Genomic DNA, 26,425 nt, shown 5'->3' with positions numbered 1-26,425 from the left:
GAGCCAGTCCATTGCTTAAGATGCTTTTCATCCATCCATCCATCCATTATCTTAACCGCTTATCCTTCATTAGGGTCGCGGGGCGCTGGAGCCGATCCCAGCTGTCAAGGGGCGAAGGCAGGGTACACCCTGGACAGGTCGCCAGTTCATCACAGGGCAGACATATAGACAAACAACCATTCACACTCACATTCACACCTACGGGCAATTTAGAGTCCAATTAACCTATGCAGCATGTCTTTGGACTGTGGGAGGAAGCCGGAGAACCCGGAGAGAACCCACGCTGCCAAGATGCTTTTCAGTTTCAACTAAATTGTTTTCATTTGTCACTAGCTGTTCCCTCACACGTTCACAGACAACAGCAGACAAACGCCCCCCAAAGAAGTTGCATTATATCACCAGCAAGACAGCATTTAAAATACACCTCTTCTTTATTTCAGGAGTAAAAACATCATACTGAAAAATGAAATATTATAAATGCACTCTACAAAGTTGATGAGATGAATGTTTCCTTCCTAGCGGCAACACTTCAGGTCAAAATGAAAATATGTAACTGCTGCAACCAATAAATATCCAGTCCTCCATACATGTTGTATTTATAATAGGAAACATAATATGAAATATAAATATATGAATGGATAATTATAGTAAACTCTTTAGAAGCCATGAGGATGTTAACTGAAGCCAAGTGAGCTGCATGACTTCTCAACCACTAATCCACTGCAGCCACTAGTTGGTTTATTTAATTCAACTGTAAAAAAAAATAATAATAATAATAATGCAGGTGTGTGTATTTGGTTCCTTACAGTTATGGAGATTAAGGTTTGCATATGTGTGCTGCATGTGTGTGTTTAGGTTTATAAATAATACACAACTGTTGCACATAAATTACAAAAAATAAAATGAAAAGCATATATATTATGTTGAGTTGGACCAGAATCTGCTTATATTCATGATGGTGTAAGATTTTATTATTATTGATGAACTACAAGTGTCACTTATTGGTGCAGTGCAGTTGCCTTTCACCTCATACAAACTGTATGCTAAAATTATAATAGCCAAAAGTATCCTTCTATACCCACCCGTATTTACATATGTACATTCATTTACATGGTCTATTCTACAAAAGTGAGAACTAAAGTGGATAACTTAACTTGTACAAAATATTTAAAACAACAGAATGATATTGAATGTTATCCCATGTTGTCCTTCTAATACTTAGTGTACTGTACTCTTAAATCAAGTGTCTTATGACCAAAATCATGTTTTTTTCTTCAGCGGAAGCAGATTTGCTCTGTCTGGTAATGCCGTCGTCGATACTCTTAGTTCATATGGCACTTGATCACAGATAACTTGGTTTGACATTTCCTGTATTTGTTATGTACATACATGTTTGTTTCAGTTGCACTGCTGTTTGAGCTTTTTGAGCTATTTGAGTATGTGTTTCCCTGTGTGTGTTGACCCCTGTGTCTGTTTTACTTTAGCGCAAATATAGGGGCTGATAATGCAGTTTTCTAGGATCCATACTTCTCTTTTTTTGCTTTGACCCTCCCCCTGTCAGACGTTGACCATCTTTTATCAAAAAGCAATCCTCTTCACCTTTTCTGTGTATTTGGACAGTAAAGTAGCTGTGATTGGAGTAGAACTTCTATGATTTTACATCTGATTCATCTGTAAAGTACAATATTGTTTCATGTATTCACAGAAAGGTATATTCCTCTCATTGGGTGAATAGAAATAACTTCCTCCAGCACATGGTGGTCCTTAGGGTTTTGTGGTGTCAGTTGTGTAGGAACACTCTTCTTGCCAGCGTGACGTTGTCATTGAATGATGAGGTCATATTCAGCAAGGCAAAATACGCTGTCTCGCCGACTCTTCACCTGAACGAGAGAGTCAAAATGTCAAGGTCATGACAAGACGAGGACATAAAAGACAGAATGATTTTAAAGCATACGTCATAATGAATCCAACAGTTAGTTCCTACAACCGGCCACACTTCTGTATTAATAATACAATGCAATAGGGAAGAAGAAGAAGAAGAAGAAGAAGAAGAAGAAGAAGAAGAAGAAGAAGAAGAAGAAGAAGAAGAAGAAGAAGAAGAAGAAGAAGAAGAAGAAGAGAGTGAGGGGAAAACGATAAAATGTACCTCCTGATGACAGGTGAGGAAAACGAGCAGAACGTTTTCCCTCCAAACAGGGAGTTGCGTTGCTCCTGGGATGATGTCTTAGTTTCCACAGTGACAGGTTTCTGCTCACGGATCTGAGCAACTTGAAACCTGGAAGTTGAGATATGATCAACATTATATTTATGGAAATCATGGTACTTCATCATTGTATTATTATAACTATTAATACGAAACTAATAACTGACTGAATTTGGGGCTAATCTCAAGTAATTCTTCCAACAATGCATCATATTTGATCAAATTCTCATATATTGTGTAGGTGAAATTTATATCTACAAAATAATTATTAACTCGCTCTCAAATAACTGTAGAAAAAAACTTTTCTTAAATGTTGTGCAGCTGCAGTAAAAAGTAGCAGAAAAAAGTGAAAAAGTAACAAAACATTAGCATCGCATGTCCTCATTTGTCATGTCAGACGTGTGTTGGGTATAAAACAATATGGACGTGTCTCACCTCCCCACAGATAACACTGTCAGCTCTCCCTCCTTCTCCTTCTCTTCACTCCTTTCCATCTTTTCCTGTACAGTATTTGGCACGACAGCTTGTGTGTGGTGGGTGTCGACAAACATTGCCCCCAGCAGGGGCCTCTTCAGCTGGTCGGGGGATTTGTCCAGGGAGGGCAGGATCAGGGACTGGGGAAGCTTCAGGGGATCTCTGAGAGAATCCAGAGGAGGGATGAGGACAGGGGGCCACTTCCTCTGGGCGCAGCGGGTGCAGCGGTAGCCGTGTTTGGGGGCCAGGCCGGAGAGGCCAGAGATGGTGTGGTGGTGGGACTGATGCGGGCACAGCTTGGGGAGGGAGCGGAGAGGGGACAGAGGAGACAGCATCGGGAACCTGGGAGGAAGGGCAGGAGAGGATGAGGATGAGGCTATTTAAAACAAATTGATAACAGGCAATTTTATATTCAAGCTAGTCAAGACAAATATCCCTCCAAACTTTCAAATGTAATTGTTTTTGAGTGAATTTTTAAAAAAGAAGGTCCATGTTAATTCAGTCTTCAGTATAATATAAATCTGAAATCTATATTATAAAACTTTATTTTCTGCAAACATATGCACAAAAACCCTCTTGCCTCCTATTTTAGACCACATTAATAAAGGTATGCATTTAGAATAGTTTATTACATGATGATGGAGGAGAGCTAAACTGATTTAGGAAGGTGGGATAAGGCCAGAAGGGAAAAGTAATAAAGCATAATGTAAAGCTTATGCTAAAGAGTCTTTTAAGTGAGAAAAGCTCAAACAAATATCAGAACATTACAATAAATAGAAAATAATAACAATTTCAATTTTAAGTTCTTTCTCTTTGTGGCCAGGCCTCTTTAGTGTTGGTCTTTCCATTGTTCTTTTTTTGCAGAGAAAGCAGAGCAAAAGAGTTGAATGCAGCTGTGTGTCCCTGTGTTGTACCAGTATGACATGTAGTGACCCCTGCAGAACCTCCCACCACACACACACACACACACACACACACACACACACACACACACACACACACTCACACACTCACACAGGAGTGAAAGCTTTCCAGATTGTGCGTGTCAGAATGTTCTCGAATCTAAAGCTCACATGTTACAGCAGAACAAGGCCAGAGGCCCCTGAGACCTCTGTCTATTGTAGATGTGGCATGCGTACATACTGGAGTGTAATGGATCAAATTACTATCTGTATGATTGTTAGAGGTACAATTTGGAGTTTGAAGATGACTTCTCTGTCTTCCGCTGATTAGGGACAACACAGTAGTGCAGGCTGTGGTTTAAAGCAGCATGTTGCTGGATTTGTTAGATTAACGTCCGACTGCTTGAGCACTTTTAACGGCCGCAGATTACAACCGAAGTTCCAACCACAACTACGTTTGGTCATGTAAACCGTGTGACTTCAAGCTATGTGACAGCCAACGACCTTAGTGACAAGCTGTTCAAACCTCATGACTCAAGAGGCAGCGGTTACAACTGTGTCAGACATTCTCTCCAGACACGCGGGAGTGAGTCATTGTCAAAGTATCAGCCCGCTGCAGAGTGTTGAGGAAACGTAGACTACAAATGAATTGCTATGAAGGTACTTTCTTTCTTTGTTGCAAAAATATGAAAAAGAATAAATTGCCGTTGGCATTTTATTAATAAAATGTGCTGCAGTCGAACACACAACAAAGTTGTATATTAAGTACTTGAGCCAAGGCATACTATTTTCTTTAAGAATTACATTAAAACTATGTGCAATTTTAAAGGTGCTTCTGAATCTCTACTCACACATTCAGGACATTTATTTGGTTATCAGAGCCTCGTCAGGAGCCTCTGAATTCAGCTAGATATGGCATGACGGAGCAACAGTATACCTTGAAGGTAAAGTCGTATACTGTCGATTGTGTGTAAGTGTGATTGGTCTCATACTTGATTGACGAGCCTTTGCTCATGGCCAGCTGTTTGCTCTCGTACTCCAGCAGCAATTCCTCCAGTGCAGCAGCATTTTCTGAAATACACACAAAATTCAGATGAGACTCAATAATCCATCAGTGACAGTCAATTCTGTAAATAATATTAATCAGACGTGTCTGCTGGGATGTGGATTTAGACCATTTTCGATGTTTATAAATGACATTGATCAATTTGCTTATTGGTGATTGATTGAAAAAAAGTTTAAAATACATTTTTTTCATTCGTAGTTTGTTCCACTTTGCATTCAAAAAGAAAAAAAATGGTTTTATTCCCTTTCAAAAACAGCCAATGTCTTTTCTTTCTCACTTTCCTGTGTTTGCATTTCACACATCAATCATGTAAGACGTAATTAAGGAGTCTGAGATTGCAGCAGTAGAAATGTGTCTGTGACGCACTTTGGGTACTCTGTGTTCCACTGTAAAGCCACAAGGGATGAACGGGCTGACCACCGGTCTGTGAGTGATGCTGCTGCTGGTCAACGCTTACCTTTCTTCTCAGTAATGAGGCGAACCAGAACACTGATGGTGTCTTCATTCAGGTCGTCAGATATGTAGGGGCAGTTGTTCCCTAAAGCAAGCAGAAAGACATGCACTATGTTACATTTTAGTATATTTACATATGTGATGACATACATATAACGCAAACACACAAAAAAATCCATTAACATGTGACATATCGTTAATACGTATTGAAAACACATATGGTTATGATTAAAATAATTTCCTGAATACTAAATGTGGGTTACATGATGAAAACTAAAGTAACTGAGAAAACTCTATCAGTTGATGAAGAACGTGAGATGCAGTTGAAATCCTGGAGAAAAAAAAGCTAGTAAGCAGACCTTCAGTAAAGGTTACGATCTCTCTCTCTGCCAAGAAGCAGTAATTGCAGGTGGGTTTTAAATCTGACTTTCTAGAGATTAAAGGAATATGGCCACAAGCACAGAGTGCTGCTAAATTCACGCTTTAATTAGTGTCTAGAGGCGCAATCGCCTCGAAACAAATTGTTGTACTTTGGAATATATTCTTAAAGAAGAATGGCATGTATTTTAATTTATTCAATCATTTTCTGAAATGAAATTGAATATATAAACTTTTACTTTTGTATATTTCTATGTACTCTATGTTCCTCCTGCAGGGTCAGTTATATGTAAAGATATAATTAACACATGCTATACATTACATTTACAACAGAGTGAGTAAAGTTCACACAGCGCACACACAATGGGACTGATAAAGATGGATGTGGATGACTGAACAGAAAAGAATAGATATGCCTCCATGGCAACACCCCCCGACCATCCCATAATAGGACAGCAGAGTGAGGCAGCTGAGAGGAGGGCAACGAAGGGCACAGGGGGGTCCAGAATAGCTCACTCAGCGAACACACTCCATTCAGCAATGTTGAAACACACAGGGCTCTATTTGTGTGTGTGTGTGTGTGTGTGTGTGTGTGTGTGTGTGTGTGTGTGTGTGTGTGTGTGTGTGTGTGTGTGTGTGTGTGTGTGTGTGTGTGTGTGTACCAGATCCCCAGGTGACTGTTTTACAGAGCAAAATGTAACTGGTGCACTTGTCACATTCGTGTCTATGAGTCTTCTTGCATAAGCAGTCACGTGCTGTTAGGTTATAACAATAGCTGCGTCTCCATAGCGGCTGTCGCTATGCGAGGATAACGGCATCCATTTCACAGCGTGGCACTCATTCTCTGTTTATTCCCTCAGCAGAGTCAGACGCATGTGATCAGTGTTTCAGTGGCAGCCACATTCAGTCACCAGCGTGTCACCTTGTATCTTAAATGAGTTTCAGTTTGTTCAGTTTGAAGTTTGAGCTTCAAAATAAAAAAAAGAAAAGCAGTAGTCATGTTGCGCTAACATGGACGAAACTGAAAAATGTCGCAACGAAACTTTATTTTTTACTCTGCCCTTGTGGCTGAGCAGGCTGAGTAATCACAAAGTTGCCGATTTGGCTCACGACATCTTTTGTCCTCACCGTTTCTCCCCATCAGCCTCCCTGTCACTGCTCTCTCCCATAAGTCAAACTTTTCTCAGTCCGCAGCTCTGCATAGTCAGAGTTACCTCTGCCGAGTCTGATTTTAGCCCTGTCAAGTACAGCTTGGCCTCGCTGTAATTTATCCCCAGGGGTGTTCCCCCTGAGCAGAGATGATGAAAAAAAGTGCTGGAGTAAGAAGTTTAGCTCTTATGTTAGCCCAGTCAGGCCTGCTGCAGGTGGACAGACAGACAGACAGACAGACAGACAGACAGACAGACAGACAGACAGACAGACAGACAGACAGACAGACAGACAGCACACTGCAACAAGGATAGTTACATAACGGGGATGCAGCATCCGTAGCCACCTGTTGATCTCTGATCATCCTCTTATTCCTTATTCATAAATAATGTTTACTTCCTTACATTACTCACGTTCTGTCGTATTTACTACCTGATTGTGAAGGAGGTGTCACTCTAGTTCCTGTTGTTTACTTCCAACAGAAAAACACTGTTTGTACTTAACTTTAAACATAGCTTTCATATTACTTCTATCTTTACATGAAGGCTTAAAACTGTCCCTTAAAAGTATTTAAATTCATGAAAAGTCATAATGATAGTGTTATCTGCATGATGCATTAAATACAAATTATTCATTTTGAATCAATCATTCGGTCAATCAAACTCACATTTAGAAAACTTTTCATGCGAAGATGTTTCATATCGGGAACGCAAAGTCAGCTTTAATAGATTGAAGGACCCAAAAAAAGCTCCATGAATTGACGTAGCAGATTAAAAATAAAGGGATATAAGAAGAGATATAAACAAGGAGAGGAAACAAAGGAGAGGAGAAAGAAAGAAAGAAATAAGAGACATAAACCGTGAGATGATTGAATTATTGATCTGGCTGGAAAGGAGAGATGAGTGGATAGTGTCATGTTCATATGAGTGGGGGAGGGGACGTTAGGGGCCAAGAAATCGGATGAATGGCAAGTATGAGGACAGATAAAGAGAACTGAGGGCGGTTCAGGGAGTTTATATTTGGGTGCAGAGATGTCTTAAGTTAAGAGAGGAAGAGCCCAAAGCAAAGCTGCAAACAGAAGGCAGAGATCTTTGACAGAAAGGCCGTTGCAATGACCTCTCACCTCTGTCGGTCCTTACGGAGGTGTGAAGTCACTGCTTGATAACTCTCATCTTTGTAGCATAAAAGACATAAATTAATTTAGTGATGTCCGCTCAAATGTTATGTAACGTAAGCTATAAAAACCTAATAACAGAAATAAAAGAGCAATGTCCTTCCTGTAATTTGGAACAATGAGGAAACAACTGTGCATGTCCTCACTCAGCTCGTTGTATCAAGAAACCTTCAAGTGCGAGTATGTGTAGCTTTACAAAGAAGAAGCAGGTTCAGTCAACCAAGGGGTGCAGAGAGATCAAACAAAGCCCAAGTAATGGATGTTTTGATATTCGCATCTGTGAAAAATATTGCTGAACTAAACTTTTTAATTCTAATGACGGGATACAGTGCATTATTCAAAGCAGCAGGTAAACAGTATCTTGACGTAAGATGTGCTGACAGAAAGTCTGATCTGTTGAGGTGGCAGCTGGGCTCTGAAGCCAGCACGTTGTGCCCGGCATCAGTATGCCGGGCACAACGTGCGGCTACTTGGCTTTCACACAGCTTTCCTCTGAGCCTCGCACCATCAGGTGATTGAGGGGAAAGCCGGCTTAGCCTTTCAATCTCTTTAAATGCTAACACACAACGTGGTTGTAACTGATACACAGATAAACTGCAGAACAGTAGTACGGAAAATAACTTTTGAAGGAGTAATTTATTAGTTGTTTCAATGAGCTTTTGATGCAGACTCTCCGAGGCAACGGTGGTTTAAAGGAATGCACTTTTGTGCGTACACATAGGTTATTATCACGACTAAGATGAAAAGATTTATATCACTTTTGACGTGTGTATTTAAGAATGTTTATGCATGAGTGTATTTACATCCTATGCGTGCATGTAGACTGTGATTGTGTATTGTGGAATGCCGCTGCTTGGAGCCCAAGACAAATGTAGTATATCTTATATACTATCTTATGTTATATCTGTCACTTAAATATGAATCTACAGCCAGCAGGCGGTTAGCTTAACATAAACAATAAAACACAGGGAAACAGCCACAGAAATATTATCCTGGCTCTGTCTAATACTCACACGACAAAATCCACCAACCAGGACCTCTAAAGCGCACTAATTAAAGCAGAATATCGTATTTGTTTAATTTGTTCAAAAACCAAGCTGTGGAAATGTAAATGTATTATTTAACATGTTAAAAATCAAGCTTTAGAGGTTCTGTGAGTCACCTTTTGTCATGTTGTATTGCAGCTGTCCCCAACCTTTTTTGTGCCACTGATCCTGTTTCGTCTAAGACAATATTTTCACGGACCGGCCTTCATGGTGTGGCCGATAAACGACGTCATAAACATGACGTAATAAAATCATACGACCGGCATAAGACAACTATAAAGTGCATTAAAATACAACCATTACGCCAAATTAGTGGGAGCCCTGAGCTTGTTTCTCTGCAACAAGCCGGTCCCATCCCGGGGTGAGACAACGACATGTGTTCTTTATGTCCTGTCTACGCCGTAATTTAAACCTTTATGTCCTTTCTACTCTGTAACTTAAACCTTTATGTCCAGTCTGCTACGGAATTTAAACCTTCAAGTCCAGTCTGCTCCATAACTTAAATCTTTATGTCCAGTCTACTCTACTCTGTAACTTAAACCCCCCTTCACAACCTCAGGTTGTAGGAAATAGATGCAGGTTTTCAGAGCTTTTGGCCGATCTCAAGATATCCTGCCTTGGTTTTAATCCAGAAAACCGGCATAGTTTCATTCATGACATGTGGCAAGAGGCTCAGATGCACAGACGGATGCATCCGGTCATTTTTTTAAATAACACATGTTTTTTTATTCATTCTTGCTGTGCGGCCTAGTACCAAGGGACCCACGGACCGGTCGTTGAGGGCCGCTGCTGTTGTGATGGTCAGAGTTAGATTAGCTGTTTCCTGCCGTATACAATCTTTGTGTAAGCTAAGCTAACTGGCTGCTGACTGTAGCTGCATGTCTAATAACCAGATATGAAAGTGTTTTCCATCTAATCTTACTCTCTGCATGACAGCAAAAAGGCATATTTACCATATAAACTATTGTTTTATGCTATGTCCACTTTTTGCAAGAGGCAACCGAGTGACTCCACGTTTGGTAAACTGAATGAACTCTCTGTGACTTACATAAACAGTATCAATGGTGTATTCATTGATATCAAGATTACACTTTCCAAGCACAGAGTGCTTTGGGTCAAGGGCTGAAGTGCTCCAGTTCTGTGAAGAGTCCTTCAGGACAATACGACTTTACACCTTTGCAAAGGACAGGCATAAAGAGCTCTCACGTTACTCTGAGACTGTGCAAACCACTAAGAGCAGGAGTGCAACTTAACACGTGTCTTATTGCTTGATCCCTGTGTCGCTCTCTTTCTCTCTCGACATTCTCCAGATTTCCATTCATTATTTATTTATCAGTCAAACTTTCGGTTAATACCACCCCCATCCTTCTGTCTCTCTTCTTCGTCTGCCTTCGTCCGCCCCTCTCTATACTTCTTTCTGTGTTTACCCAAGTTAGTTTCTCTCTGACGTCAGTCGGGTGAGTGAGTTGATGGGAATGCTTTTTTCTTCCCCTTTTCAGATGACGAGGGAAACACTATATGCTTAGAAAAACACAGCATGCTTCCCATGTAATGACCACTGCAAGGTCAAAGTTCAAAGAGAGAAAAAAAAAAAGCCTCCCATGTAGACTTGCGTGCAGTCACATCACAGAGATATACTGGCTGTGTCTACACACAAAGACACTGCCCTTTGAGCTTGGCTGGGATTTGCCCTGACAACACTAAACCACATCTTGTGCACGCGAGTGTGCTAATTTGACATTTTTATGGGCGAACGTGACAACAACCTGAACATACAGTGCATACAGTAAATCATAGTGTCAGTATCACCCTCAGTAATGTGCTTTTTTCCCAAACCTTTTTCTTCTTCTTCCTTTTCATACTTTTTTTTTGCAATGCCCATCATTTGATCTCTCTCACCTTCTTTCTGCGGTGTGGCAGCTTCTTCATCTCCTCCCTCTTTGTCAGCACTGCAGCGGTAGCCCTTCTTCTTCAGAATGTTGCAGATGAGGATACCCAACAGGCCCATCACGCAGAAGATGGGCACCAAAGCAAACACGGCGTACTCTGCCGTCTTCTCCTCAGCGCTTCGTACCACTGTGCCATTGACCGGCCCTCCTGCACCGTTTGATGGACCTTTAGCCACTGTACGCACCGCTCTCACGCGCAAAGCCACTAAGAGGAAAGACACAGAAGAAATGTAAGAGTATGGTCTCATCCACATGGAGAACAAGTTGTGAATTGATTGATGGACCAGCAGCATATGAAGTGAAAAACACACATCTTCAAACATATGCTGTAGGATCCTGCTTACTTTTGACACACAGACTTTGGGTGGAAACTTCCCCTGCGGCAGTGGAGTGAAACCTGCAAATGGAAAAAGAAATAGGAGGAAAACAAGCATAATTAGAGAGATGGACGAAGAGAGGAAAAGAAAGTGGAGGACCATTCGACAATTAAAGAATGAATCAGCGGTTCTAGCCTTTGGCATTTTGCGTGCTATTGTGCTTGATGTTGCCGGCTATTGTGGTGAATGACGTGGTGTGTGGTGTGTGTTTTGTGTGTGTCTTCTTGTTTTGTCGACACATAAAATCATCCAATTTTTTTATGTAGCAACAATAAAAGTTTACAATGTGCATGTTTGAGCAAAGTACTTTGAATGTCAAGCCAGCAGTTTAATTTAATGGTGGTTGTATTTACAAGCAGACAGGTAGGTCTTACCCAGGTAGACAGTCTCCACACACAGCATCTGAGGTCCCAGTGCCAGGGGTTGCAACATTACGGCTGAGGATCTTGCAGGATGCGTGTGAGCGGCATAGCTCAGAGTCAAATGTGTCTGAAAAGCTTCCAGATGGGCACGACTGACATTGCACTTTTTCTGTTGGCCTTTGGATCTGCCCACAAGCCTGGTGTGACAGAAAATACATCTAAACTCAAGCAAAAATAATGCAAAAGCACAAAATAAAGCTGTCAATGTGTTAAAGTCTCTGTGTCAACTTGAATCAAGACAAGACGTGATTGTCATGCTTTCAAATAAATAGCTGCATAGACTATTTAAAAAAAATATAAATACAGGTATCCAAGTGTCAGTAACAGCATGTGATCTACTAAAGCGTCATAAATACAACCTGCAACCGAAGAGAAACATTGACAAAAATCCGTATGTATGCAAATAATAATACATACGTACATTCAATATTTAGCTGTAGCTGACTTCCCATTTTATAACTTTACTTAATCCCTTGATAACAACAGACATGTTAACAGCAGTGACACGTTTTTCCTAACAATGTCCCTCAAAGTGTGTTGAGTTGTCAACACAATCATTTTATTTCAGTTTGCAGTCTCACCTTGGAAGGCTCCTGGCCAGCAGGGCATCGCAGACACACACATCCTTCCCCCCACCGACACTGCACTGCTGCAGTCCCACCACAGCCAAACACCTGGAAGGCACATGCACACACATGCTCATGAGTCAGCCGAGGTTCACAGTAAAACTCTAAATCATGAAGCATGACTGCCACCTGGCATGAGGAACACAGCCTTTTTTTTGTGTGCATAAACACACACAAACACACATGTGCATATATTTACCGTGAGAAGGACGAGAGCTGAGCAGCAAAGGTGGTTCCTCATCTTCTTCAATGTATTCTACTATGTTCATATGATCTAAAGGAGAGAGATGACAGGAACAGATTAGAGAGTGAGTTTATTCCATTTTAAAACACGGTCTGGTTCGTATAAACATGGGTTTCGAAGTGCATTATAAAAATCAACCGTGTCACCTCAGTCAAACACAACGTGACATTTTTTCAACATAATTTATTGACCTCTTGAGTGCATATGTATATGTTCTAATCCCGAAAGGATGGTATACAACAACATGACATATCCCGTCACGGCATAATAAATTACATTACACCACTTCCGTCACACGGTTCATAAGCATGCACACTCACACTACACCCTGCAAGCTCACAAAAACACCTGAGTCATTTTTTGCGACTCATTCAGACTGCAGTGACTCGAGTGGCAGGGAGCCGTAAATGCTGTAAATAACATTTAACATGAATCAGCTTCTTTTTATGGACAGGAGTGAATGAACCAGAGCTTTTCTGTATCTATTTCAGGGCAGTAGGCACTCACATACATATTTAAAGAAATTATTCATGCTGAACATATTAATTTTCCAACTCATACTGACGTGCTCAATGCTTGATATGCTGCCTCTGGGATTTGCCTATGTGGAAATTTAGGTATGTCAGAAAAAGCTTATTATTTTGTGATACAGATTACAAACTATAGAGTTTGTGATAGAGATTACAAACACATGAAGAGATGAGAATGATTGTATTGCCTTATTGTACAGTGTCATTGGAAATAAATCGAAGGAAGTCTCTGAAGTAAATCGAAGGGAATGTCCTGTCTGAGTCAGATTGTATTGCAAAGCAATGTTGTCATTTTAAATGAGCTGCTGTTAAATATTTTCCCAACTCATAATAGTACTCACATATATAATCATTATTCACACAGAAGTGGTTGGCAAGATATATTTTACTGGCCTTTAACTGATGCTCCTATATAACTTCATGGACAAACATGAAATCCAACCTGAAGTCACTTATCAATGAGAGATGCTCCATTTATAGCATCCTGACACTTCTACAGGCTCATCTTCACATTCAATATTTCACTGCGTAATGTAACACAGCAAAATCATGTAGTGTCAACATATGATATGTTGGTACATTGAAAAGGCAGCAGAGCAGTCAGCGGGGTGGCCACCCAACATGTCGCTGTTCTGAATCTAGACCTAAACTCTGGATTAACTTCACTCACTTCAATGAACAACTGATAACAGGTATAGAGTGTGACACGTCATAAGTATGAATAAGTAAAAGGAAATAAATGCATTTCCAAGACTGACAATCCAGAAAAAAAAAATCATGTTATAAAAAATTGGCATCCTTTGTCAAATTATCAAAACGACATCCAACTGGCGAAAGTATTTAGTTGGCCACAATTACAAGATTGAATTCACCCAAGACAACGATGGAGACATTATGGTTAAGGCAGAGATGAAGAAAGTTAATACACGAGACGATAAAAGAAAGCGCCGCATACTTACCCCAGACTTGCGGCTGATTGGCACAGTTGCCGTAGCAACTCAGCTAAGATGCTGCGTATGTTGCTCGAAATGCTGAGTCGGGATCAAACTCAAATCTAACCTTCTTACAGCTGTCGGCACAAATACTTGATAAAAGTCCTATTTGGTGCGACTTGCCAACTCACAACTTACTATTGGACGTCACAGCTACAAAATTAAGATTAAAAAAATCTGAAATTACAATAACGTTCAAACTGTGAGACAGAGTTGACACTAAAATGCGACTTGAAAAGTCAGAGAAGTCAAACAAAGTCGAGTGTCGCTGAATGGAAAGTTCAATGTACCTGCATGTGTCTTATACTGTCACTCTGACCACAGACACGCCCCTGACATCCTTGAGACATGCCCCTTCTATCATAACTAAAACAACGTGTGTGTGTGTGTGTGTGTGTGTGTGTGTGTGTGTGTGTGTGTGTGTGTGTGTGTGTGAAGGGTGAGGCCACTTTAATGCACCTCTTGACCACGCAGCAAAACATAATGTTTTAAACATTAGTTAGCAAGAAATCAAGGCTTCTCTACTCTACTAAACCCGTTCATTCTCTTTCTGTGTGTGGTCAATATTTCAGCTTTAATTTATACTTTTTCATGCAGGTGACACACACACACACACACACACACACACACACACACACACACACACACACACAATTTTCACTGCTGATGATTTCTTTTCATGTCTTGGTTTATGATAAATTAACACATTCTTAGTGCAATTTAAATTATAGATTATCAATTCAGCAAATATCAGCATAGTACAAGGGGTTGAATATGTATTTGTCTGGTATACTACTCATATTCTATTTCAAAATACAATCTGCAGACAATCTGGAATGTCATAGCATTCAGCCAACACCAATATGTGCCTTAGACAAACAAGAAGATACAAAAAAATGAACTAGTTTATAATTTTGGTCCAGCATGGCCCTCATGCTAAGGACAGGCTACTGAAGCATAATTTCAGGGAGTAGGAGAAAGATAAAGCAAGGACAGAAAAAAAGGAGACAAGAGAGAAGGAGAGAAGTGGTAGGGGAGTGCTAGATTTAAAGCCTGATAACATGATACAACGTGTATATATATAAGCATTTATTAAAATGTAGTACAGACCAGCAAGAGGCTAATTACATGTCCTTGTTTTATGTTGATTTTAATCATGTAAAGCAACTTTGAGTACTTTGAAAAGCGCTATATAAATAAAATGTATTATTATTATTATTATATGTAATAACCGCGCTCATACATATGGCCTTGTGCAAACACACACAACACATGAGCACAAACAACCGGAAAAAATGAACGATCAATAAAACGACAATGATAGAGAGAGCAAAACTAAAATGGCATCTATAATTAAGTACCTCTGTAACTAATTGGGGCTAGAGGGGCAGAGGAATGTTGGTTTTCTCCAGACGACCTCCCTGGACAGAAGTGCAGGGACTGAAAAGGTCCAGCAGAGCATGGTGGAACTGATTTGTGCATGTAATCCAAAAATCATCATCACACAGCACACTGACTTGTAGGTTCCAGTATGGAGCACAAAATCAAATTACCGTAGTTCCCCAAAACGAGTCCTTTTCCTATCATGTATCATTAAAAAGCCTTTCCTTACTGGATTCCAGCTAATAGATGAATGTGTCCCAGCAGAGTTTGCTTCCCATGTCCCCTGTTTGCGACACGTGCGGTGAAATGTGTTTGAAATACAAAATGCATGCGAAAGCAGGTCCAAAAAAAGGACGTTCAAACATGGCAGTTTCCAGACCACTGCCCTTAGAAGTAGCCAAACGCAGCCAAACGTTTCCAAGCCAGTATTGTCTGCGTGTGATGCATTTACATTTCAATCCAATTTGTCTGAGGTTTTGCCCACAAACCCACTACACAAGTGACCGCCACACGTGGAATTACCCACTGGACCTACCGGGCACATGACCACCCCTGTGTCCACGCACGGCCTTTTCCACATTCAAACACCCATCCTTCTCTTCCACCAGTGCTGCTCGGACAAACGGCGGGGCAAAAGTCTCCTTCATCTTTCAAAGGAATAGTTCCACATTCTGGAAAACCTGTTTTATTGTTTAAAATTGTGACCACTCATATGAAGCTGCAGCCAGAAGCCAGTTAGCTTAGCTTAGCAGAAAGACGTGGAAATGGGGAAAGAGCAAGCTTCATTCTGTCCAAAGGTAGCAAAATCCACCGAGCAGACACTTTAGGCTCAATTAATAGCCCAAAAGCATTATCGCCCATAAAATCACCCAAAACACAAGTGTTACTACATTTGCCTCAGAGGTACTGACAGATTTAATTATGTTTAGACAGATCCAAGCTCAGTAAACCATCTGCTGTCGATAACGAATAACTAAGAGAGTGAATAAGTGTATTTACAAAATGTCTCCTAATTAATTTGTATATAATCCATGCATTCCGCATAGTTTATACAAAAACATCTCTTAATTTAATTTAATAATTTTCATTTCAGGAAATATCTGCAAGACCTTGACAATGAAAACTTGACTTCTTTTGTCCGCTTGCCGTAAGTTTTGTGTCTCTCGTCCCTGAACTCAAACCTTTTTTGACTTCTGCTCTTCCTCAGCTCTTGCACTGTCAAATCTTTGGGTTGGAAGGCTGCAGTCAAATTAGTATATGGGTAGAAATAGTAGAGCGAGACCAAAAGAAAAACAAAAGAACAGAAACAAAGGGAGAGAAAACCAGAGGAGCAGATTATAACAGGATATTAGCACCTCACAGAATATTATAGTGTACACAACAAAGAAGCCGAAAGACACCAAACGCACGGCACCGTCGTCATTTTATGTGAAAACAACCAAACAGGATAAAAAAAATCACACAACACCTCATAGGAAAGGGAGAAGAGCGTGACGACAGTTTCAAAACTGTAAAACAGTAATTACCCAAAAGCCTTGGTGCTGTTGTTTGACACATTCAAATAACAAGTCGCGACAACATCAGATGACCAGTCACATTTTCTGTTTTGTTCAGGAGACCTAAAAATAGCAATAATAAAGAAGTAATGGCCAAGGCTTGACAAAAACACGGACACTATTCTCTGCTGTGGTGGTTTTTGGGGCCAAGACCAAATCTAATGTGTTGGAGAGCTTTTTCTGGCTCCTTGATGTCATGCAGCCGCTGAGCAATGAAATCCTATTGGAGCTGTGAACCAAGGAAGGAACCACAAAAGAGGAAACACAAGCATGAGTGGGACTCCTCTCCTTTTGTGAGGTGACTGAGCAGCAGGAGGGATGAAGTGTGAAGTGGGGTCGAGCTGCCACATTATTGGTGTGTGTGTGAAGTGCACATGCTTCTGGTTAGACGCGCAATTATCTTACTTTCAATTGCCACGATGTGTCTTAGTGTCATGTCTGGGGGCACAAAATGCATATCAGTAAATACAGATTGGACAAGATTTAAAGTGACACCAAACTAATTCTGATCATGACACAGTGCAAATTAGCTATCTGCTGAGTCAGCATTTTGATTGCACCTCAAATAAGGCTATTCCAGATAAGCGGGGCTCTCACGTCATCTTTCAAATAAAGACTTTTTGAAGTGATCGCTTGCAGAATAACAGTTTATGGTATTTTGTTATTGTACAATGTTCAACAGTTGTTAGGAAACAAAAGGAGAAAAAAAATAAGATGCAACAAAGGCCTCAGCCTGAAAACATTAAGATGTATGAATTAATTTCCATGTGCTTGATATGCCACCTGTGCAGTAAGAACTCCTTTAAATTGCATTTAAAGCATCTGCTGGTGCTTTACAGTCAACCAGTTTAATTATTGTCTCCCTCCAAAGCAAATAGTGGATGTATGCTAGCAGCAAACACGAAATATGGACTTTGGTTTTGCTTACCTTCAAAAGGTATCTAAAGTAATAAAACAGGCGTTCTTAAAACAAATTTCTTTTCCCTGTAGTTTTTTCAACTATTAGATCATCAGATGGTTTGTTACACAGAGAAGCCATTATTGGAAACTGTTTGAAAAAAACAAACACTTGTAAGGCAGGTAATGGAATGAATCATCTGTCAATCAAGCTGTTATCAAAGCGAGTCGAGACAAGTAAATAAATATTTTCTAGTTCTGATGTAACTGATGCTATTGCAGCCTCTTTGTGTTGAGTCACACACCCACACACCTAAGCCACGCTTGTAGCTGATTGGTCCATTTCACCTTGCTTTAGTCTTTTATAAGCTTATTCGTCAGTTTATAATCCCTCCATTCATCACAGTTTATAATAATACAACAGCATCTCTTTCTTTCACTTCAACATCACCTTTTCAAAGCAAGTTGATCCACGTGCATAATGTGAATACAGCTAGTTCTCAACCTGTTCTCACTCCCAACATGTCAAGAAGTACAGTTTATCATGGCAGAGATTGGGGAGTGACAATAAGAATAGCTTTATTTTGACCAGGTCAGGTTTACAGTTGTTTGGCCACACAGGAGTAAACATGACTGACCTGCTCTGTCCCAGAAATATATTTGACTGGTGTGAATAATGATGACAGTGCACAGAATCAACACCAACAACAGAGTTTAAATATCTTTGTCATTTGCGCAGTAGGTGTGGTGATGCGTCGTCAGAGGACAGGAGAAGCTCAACGGATTATTTTCTTCTCTACAGGTTGAGAAATCCTCCTGATTTGGGCTCATAAACAGAAATGCAGTCACCAAAACAGGGTTGTTTTCCTGGATTCCTGAACAGGTCTAATCCTATTGCAAAGACAATGCTCAACAGCTCTATAGACTTTGTCCAGAATAATAGATCCTTGTTTTAGACTTGATTAAAACAGATTAATGCTCATCGTCATTGGTGCATATAAAACTAAAAAAGAACACTGAATGTTCTTTTGTTGTTTAAAAAATGGCTGACCAAACAGTTTCAAATGGACTTGAAAAGACGTGGATTCCCCTCTCCGTCATGAAGTAGAAAGACTTGACAAAGAAAAGTCAACCACCAAAGTCCCCATGCCAATAATGGCCACCTGTAAAGCCTACGAGGCCACGTAGCGTGTCCAGCCTTGGGGAACACCTCTTTATCTAACGGCCCATCTAGTGAAATACAATAGGAAAGAACTGAGCCGGCAAAAAAAGGTTTAAGGTAATTATACTCCATTATCCATCAGACATTTCGTGGACCGAGAGATAATGTGCATGTATACGACAACGACGTGATCGGGACAACCATACCCTCTGTTTGACTTAATGGAGGTGCCCATTATCGGCAAATGAACAGCTGATTTACGCCAACACTTTCTACGTTAGTACTCAGACAATGTCTCATTATAGGGCTGATAACTGGTCTGTGTCGCCTCTCTACGCATGTCTGCGGATGCATTTCTTTCACTGTCTCTTTGTGTCCATCATTCCTCCTCTCTGTCCTTCGGTTGACGTGACGTTCAGTCGTCATGTTTTCCAGTGGAACTTTACACCAGCAGAAACTTAACGGCCCTCTCTTGTGTCCCTGTCGCACACCGTCTGTCCGATATCACTGAGGTGGATTGAGAGAGGTTGAATTAACCAGAGAGAGTGGAGACAGAAGGAGAGGGAGAACAGGCAAGAGGGGCAGACGCAGCAAGATGTGCAGCTTGTTTAAAGCCAGAGTAATAACTCTGCAGCAACCAGACATCCCATAATGCAGCAGGGTGGGAATACAATGTCCTAACTTTCAGCCAGCATGAATAGGCTACATATGGATACAAAGGAAACCTTGGTAATGTTTCCTTTCCTTTTGTTCATGAGAAACAGATGCTGCATCTTGTGGGAAGTCACAAATTCACCCATGCGTTTCGTCTCAGTGCCGACTTTTAGTTTCCAACCACAGTGTCCAACCTTCTATCCCCCTTAAAGTAAAAGTACATGAGTGGGAGACACCGAATCTGTTTGCCTAATTTTTACTGATCATAAATGGTGCATTTTAAAACTTTAAACAAACATGTTTAAAGTTTCATTGATTGCAATAATTCTGAAAATTCAATGTTTTTCACCATCATTTAAACCGACGAAACCAACCGCAAAGCAACTCTGTCTACAAAACAACTCTAAAAAGCATCCAAGGGGACAAAAGCAGAACATGGAGCAATCCAAACTGCAAAGATCTGTGTGGGAGTAGATGTTTTTGTCTCTGGTATTTTCCCATCCATCAGCAGCATCATTAACGGTGGATGAAGATCAACTCTGAATGTTCACAACACCTTAAATCATAATCCAGAACCCGTCCGCACGTACCAGCTCTATATAAAAGTCAGCACTCACACGAGCTCTATAATAAAACAATTCTCATTTCCACACACAAACACACGTATGTGAAGTGAAAACAACACTTTCAACATGTTATCTCAATTTGTTGAACACATACAGAGGATTCATATAATTACTGTTTGAGTCAGTGGAAAAATCTCTATTACATAAGCACCTGAGCTCAGGTAGAGAAAAACATCTCCAGTCTGTACAGATTTTCTGTAGACCATTCATTCAAGTCGTTCGCATTCATGAAAGAATGCATGCAAGGATGTGAGGATAAATTGTTGATGTCTTTTTCACTCATAAGAACACGTCTTCACACTGTTTTGGGCTTTGAGGGAAAGTTGCTTTGAAAAAGAGGGAGATGTGAATCTTGAAGAACCGTGTCTTTTTCTCAACAACTTTTTTTTAAGGTAGTGCTACATTTAATAAACATGTACACACAAATACAAACACTAACATACTAAACTCTCACAGACATTAGGCAACCCTTCGCCCTCCCAACCTCCTCTGAAACCATGAGCTTAGAAGGAAATAGCTATGACATAAGGCAAGCTAACAAGATGTCTAAAAGAAAGGTTTTCAGTGTGGCCATTGGGGCGGGCCGATTGCGTCTCGTTCTCTAGAACCACTCAGTCATCGCTCGTTGACTCCAAGGAAATGAAGAAGAATCTGGCTGTACATTAGTATGTCCAGCTTCAAAACTGAACTGTGCCCTTTAAAGGCCCGCTGCGGACAACATGTCTGCAGAGTCCTAAAGACCCTCACCCGCTGCTGCACAGAGCGCTGGTTGCTTGTTTATTCAAAGTGTATCAAAACCAAATGTGTCTCCGGTCCAAATTGCACTAAGTTTGACATTGCATGTCCTTGGGTCCCCATCAATAACTGTCAAGTGGGAAGTAGAGCAGAATGGTACTCCAGATATGCAAAGGACACACACGCACACACACCCACACCCACACCCACACACACACACACACACACACACACACAGAAATGTGTTAATTATATAAATGTTATACATATATGTTATATGCATGTACATAAAAAGCTTCCCCTTTGTAACGGTTGTCACTTTTGGATTACGGGACCACCAGCCCATCAGCCCACCATCTTGAGCTTGACACTGAACAGATAGATATGAGAGTGCTATTGATCTAGTCATGCAACATCCAACAGTCGTCAAGAACTCAAATAAGTCAATTTAGTGTTAAACTATTACCTTAATGGACGACTTGGTCAGTGAGTCCAAGGAGTGGAGGCCGGAGAGAACAATGGGAATCTTAAACAAACCTCTGACAACGTTAAACCTGTTAACAGTCTCCATATGTGCACTGTGGGTAATGTACATATGTCGATGCAGTTCCTCATAACTTAATATGTACGAAAGTAACGGACGCAAATAAGCAACTCTGCAGTTTGCCCCCAACACACAAATCCAACCACAGACACGCACACACACACATGCACATATATTTATGGCTTTAAGTATACTGTGTTTTGAGTTGCATTCAATAACTCCAACTACAAAAGTGCTGCTCCAGAGGAGAGCTTCAATTTCCTGCTTTGTGGGCTACATCGTCATTACTCAGCGGTTGTTTTGAAACGGGGCATCTGTAGCACACACACACACACACACACACACACACACACACACACACACACACCCTCGTGCCTCGTCACAAAGACATTGACATGCTGGTGTGTGATTTGTTCTGGCAACTAAAAGCCAGCGATTGGTCACTGGCGAGTTTAGCGAGCAGATTGCGGTAGCCTCGCAGATTCATCTTTCCTCCCCCAGAGGCGGCCCGTGGGGCTTCTGCAGTCCCTTTTCCCTCTTTTCTTGAAGCTTATTTTAAAGACTTTGTCATTAAACTGCACACAGTGGGGAGTGAGAAGGCATACGGAGGAGTCAGAGGGGAGAGGTCATGAACTCGGTCCAAGCAGGGTGAGATTGCTGCTGCCGGCTTTTGTCCTGACTGAAGCGAATCTCATCGAATGTGACTGCATACAGATGCAGCGTGTCAGTTTGGAAGTAGATGTCCTGCTTTTTAAAAGAGAATTACTGCGAGAAGATTGGCTATTTCTATATCTTTATTCTTAATGCCTGTGACCGGGTAAAGACTCCAGCGGGGCCTCCAGTCGGGCCTAAGCCAACACCATCACCACACTGCTGGAGGCCGCTAAAGGGAAGCGAGGCCTTGGAGAACCAGAACCAGAGCTGCACAGGGCAGATGGTCAGACCCTGCAGCAGTTAAATGAGAGGTTTCTAAAGGGAGTCTGGTGTTTGGAAACACCACAACTTTTGTCCACAGGGACCCCTCAAAATCAACACAAAAAAAGAAGTTCCTAGCAGAAACTATGAATTCCACTTTAATGTTGGAACTTACATCAACTGCTTAATCAATAAAGAAGTGGATATTGTATCAGCTGGTCGTGCTATGTATGAATGTAAAGTCTTAATCTGGAAAGTGACTTCTAAATAAATTGAAAGGAGTAAAAAGTGCAGTATTTCTTTCTGTGAAATGAAACAATCTCTGGTTTACGTGCCTTTCAAATGTGAGGATTTGTCATATATGACATTAAATTGAATATCTTTAGGTTTTGGACAAAACAAGGTATCTTGAGGGCTTAGAGACATTGTGAATGGCGTCGACTAAATTGTCTCTAAAGAAAATGACCATGAGTTGCAACCTACAAATACCTCAAGACCAAACTTGACTAGAATTTGAGTAAATGTTATCGGTGTTTCTGCGTACAATGAGTATCATTATATTATCTTTATTTGGTAATCCATCGTGTGAAGGGTAACTTGGTCCAAGGCAACTAACAGGAAAATAATGACTAGAGAGGGAATATGACCCCATGATGACTATGACCTTTGTAAACTTTAGGGACAAAAGAGCTGAAACATTCGGGAAGTGAGTCTTTTCAGTTCCTTACTTTGAATGAACTCAACTGATGGAAAACATCTGCAGAATGACTTGCAGTTGACTCAGTTTATTGTATATTCATGAGAGTGGAGCTGATAAATATTAAAAAGAGACAAGGGAGTTTCCTGAGGAACATCTCCTCCTCGGAGGGAGAATGCATGGTTTACATTTCTGTCTTTCAAATGCTGATTTTACATTAAATAAATACAACATATAATCAAGCTTCGGTGTCTGTTTTGTGCATGTTGCATGTATATTGTAAGTGAATGTGAGTGGTTGCATGCTCGTGCCAACGTCTCTCCAGGTTTTTGGGACCAGGTCCCCCTGTAATCATCCCATCCTCCACCGGATCGTGTGCAGAGTGCTGAGCCAGCTCAGATCTGGATCTGTGGCCGGAAGTTGGCACGAAGTTTCCTGGCTGACATTGAGGAGGCAGGCAGGCTACTGTGGCACGGGGACTTAAGGCCGTCTGGAGGCTTTCCCAACCTCTCTGGTTGGACGGAAAGACGGACAGATGACAGATTGAGGGCCTAATTAAAGCTTTGTCCTCCACATGCACATACTCTCAAATAGATTTGAATCTGTGAAATTACTCTTATAATACCTGCATGTGAGTTTGTTATCAGCTCCAAACTGCCACATACACTCTTAGATCCATCTGTCATCATCCTCCCTTATGCCTCTCTCTTTTACCATCGGTTTCCATCCTCCTCACTTCATCTTTCTCTCTCTTCCTCATCACTTTTGTCCCTTCTTTACTTTTCTCTTCTCTCTTCCCTGACCATCTTCGAAGAGGTCATCTTTGCCTCTTCCCAAAATGATGAATACATTCAGTGTACAACACAAGTTGGGTATAGTGCAGAGAAGGAGGCTTGGTTTTGGCTCAGGATAATAAAGGCTAATTAAGACATTAGTGTGCGTGACGTTTGAATACAGATGTCATCCCCACTGTACCATCAGTTGAGCAGATGATATGATGGACCAAAAATTGCTTTTTGTCCAAATTACACAATTTATACAGCACACTTAGACCTCCTTGACGACAATGTATCTCTGTGTCAACCCATTGACAATTTTAACTATATTTAAACAAGTATATGCCACTTTCAAAAGAGGAAATGATGTGTTAAGACTAAGAGACACACTGTTCAAAGTGTAAAACATGTGAACTTTTTTGGGGCACCCATCTATATACACAAAAATGTGTGTATAATTAATAATAGACAAAATAACAATATATAATCATGCAAACTAACCTATGTAGTTATTTTTTCAGTAAGAGCAATACTTTTGTGATTATCATCAGAGGAATGTTTTACAGTTGTTTGAAGAAAATAAGATTGATACAGATTATTTTCATGTTCCACAGATGGCAACCAGAAACTGAAAAGTAAAAGCCGAAGGATTCACTTGAGAGATTGTGTGACCTTGGAAACACTGGATCAATCCCTCTCTTTTCTGTTCCCATCCTCCCCTTTGTGATATAATGTGCTCTGGCCAAACCAAGAGAAGACCGGGGACAGATTGTTCCACTCCCTCGCCGTCCACACTGTTCCTATCCAGACACACATACATGCAGTGGCGGGTTGTGCATTTTCTACCTGGGCCTAATCTGCTGTCGTTTACAAATACTTGCATGACGGGATGCTGCGTCATTAACAATCATGTAGTCCACATCAAGAAGAACAAATTCACAAGAACCAGTCACATTTAGGTATAACAAAACATGACAAAACAATCCACCAAAACTGCGGCACTAAAACATTGCACACTCAAGCCATCAGAAGGAACGATAATAATGATTACTACGTGTAGTGTATTTGTGAAAGACAATTAAATGATAAAATAGCTATAACTTTGTGATTCTGTTCAGGCCTGCAGTGAAGACCTAGCATGCCCGGACAGCCCAACTGTATATATGTTTCCCATAAGAAGGGGTGAAAGTACTTGACAGGAAACAGAAAGTGTGTCTTAAATAACAGACAACATTAAATGTTTGAAATGCTTTGTGAACTGTAAATTTAATTCTGTGTTCTCATGGGCCATGACAAGAAGGTGCTGATGATTAAACGTTGTATATTGTAAAATCCTTCCTTAAAATGTCTGCATTGAAATGATATTCGGGATGAGCCAGTGAAACTGTACATGGCCCTCTTCTGGTGGAAGTGTGTTGGCATTGTGACGTGTGAGAGAAAACCTCTTACTGATACAAGCATGCAGGAATTTGGTCCCGGACAAGCTCTCGGCCAAAAAGCCCTCGGTCTTTTCTTTGCACTTGAGTAAGTGTGTGTGTGTGCTTTGGGAGCCCGCCCTCATTGCTCAGATTGCTCATTCTGCAGAGGAACAGTACGTACTGACAAAACCATGTCATATGCTCTGATAAAGTGATGGTTATAAGACACAACTTAAAGTGAGCACAGAGTGTAACAGAAAGCAGCACAACCAGGACTCAGTTGACTTCATTAAAAAAAGAGGGGGAGGATCATGCTACCAGTGAGGTCATTACATACCCATGTGCGTAAAGCAGCGGCCACTCGTCATTAGACGGCACACAGTGGTTCTAGTTGTTATAAGTACATTGAATGAACATATAGTAACATATGTGTGTATATATATATATATATATATATATATATATATATATATATATATATATATATATATATATATATATATATATATATATATAAAGTGTCCAAGCTATCAAAGTCACCACACGGACATCACAGCAAAACCCCGTACGTTTTTAGAAATGAAATGAGCAGCAACACAGCAACGTTTTGTTAATTTACAGGAACCTCTATTCCTTTTGTTTTATTCATAACCTATTCCTCACTGTAGTGTGACAATCCCGCATTCAAACAAGCAGCAGGGAATTGTCTAAAAAACATACACTGTAGGTATCAGTATCTTAGGCGCCATATGATGCCCCGTAGCCCAGACGAACGGGAGGACTGATGTCTGATTACTGACGTGCGTAAAAGTGGTCATGACGGTCGGAGAAGGCTTTGCGGCAAGAAATGTCCAACACGAGCCGGCAATGACTGACGCGACTAAACTACCGGCTCGAACAGCCATTCCCACTCTTACTACAGGGGGAGAAAAAGTTGTCGGACTTACCGGCTTGGTGAATAAAACGAGTTGAAATCAGTGTTCAGAGACGAGCATCATTGGCTGTAGTGGACCGAGTTGGCAGGTGTAATTTAAAAGAAGATGGATGAAAACCACAAAGCCGGTAAGCGAGGTTCCC

The 26,425-nt window shown here is 40.8% G+C and overlaps 1 protein-coding gene across 1 annotated transcript; it reads right to left on the bottom strand.

Annotated features, from left to right (window-relative positions):
• Positions 1 to 435: 435 nt before the first annotated feature.
• relt (RELT TNF receptor) lies at positions 436 to 26,425 on the bottom strand. The gene is made up of 11 exons (XM_068585215.1): positions 26,296 to 26,425; positions 12,419 to 12,493; positions 12,175 to 12,267; positions 11,546 to 11,730; positions 11,139 to 11,191; positions 10,745 to 10,999; positions 5,103 to 5,183; positions 4,572 to 4,650; positions 2,639 to 3,019; positions 2,147 to 2,275; positions 436 to 1,880 (listed from the first exon to the last, which is right to left on the bottom strand). The coding sequence occupies exons 2-11, from the start codon at positions 12,458 to 12,460 to the stop codon at positions 1,877 to 1,879; spliced, it is 1,302 nt and encodes a 433-aa protein (XP_068441316.1). The 5' UTR covers positions 12,461 to 12,493; positions 26,296 to 26,425; the 3' UTR covers positions 436 to 1,876.

Source organism: Clinocottus analis, unplaced genomic scaffold (genome assembly GCF_023055335.1).
Source record: "Clinocottus analis isolate CAN_PGR_092001 unplaced genomic scaffold, fCliAna1.0.p SCAF_2, whole genome shotgun sequence".
NCBI lineage: Eukaryota > Metazoa > Chordata > Actinopteri > Perciformes > Cottidae > Clinocottus > Clinocottus analis.
Note: the sequence above shows the minus strand (reverse complement) of the source record. Positions and strands in the feature narration are given on the sequence as shown.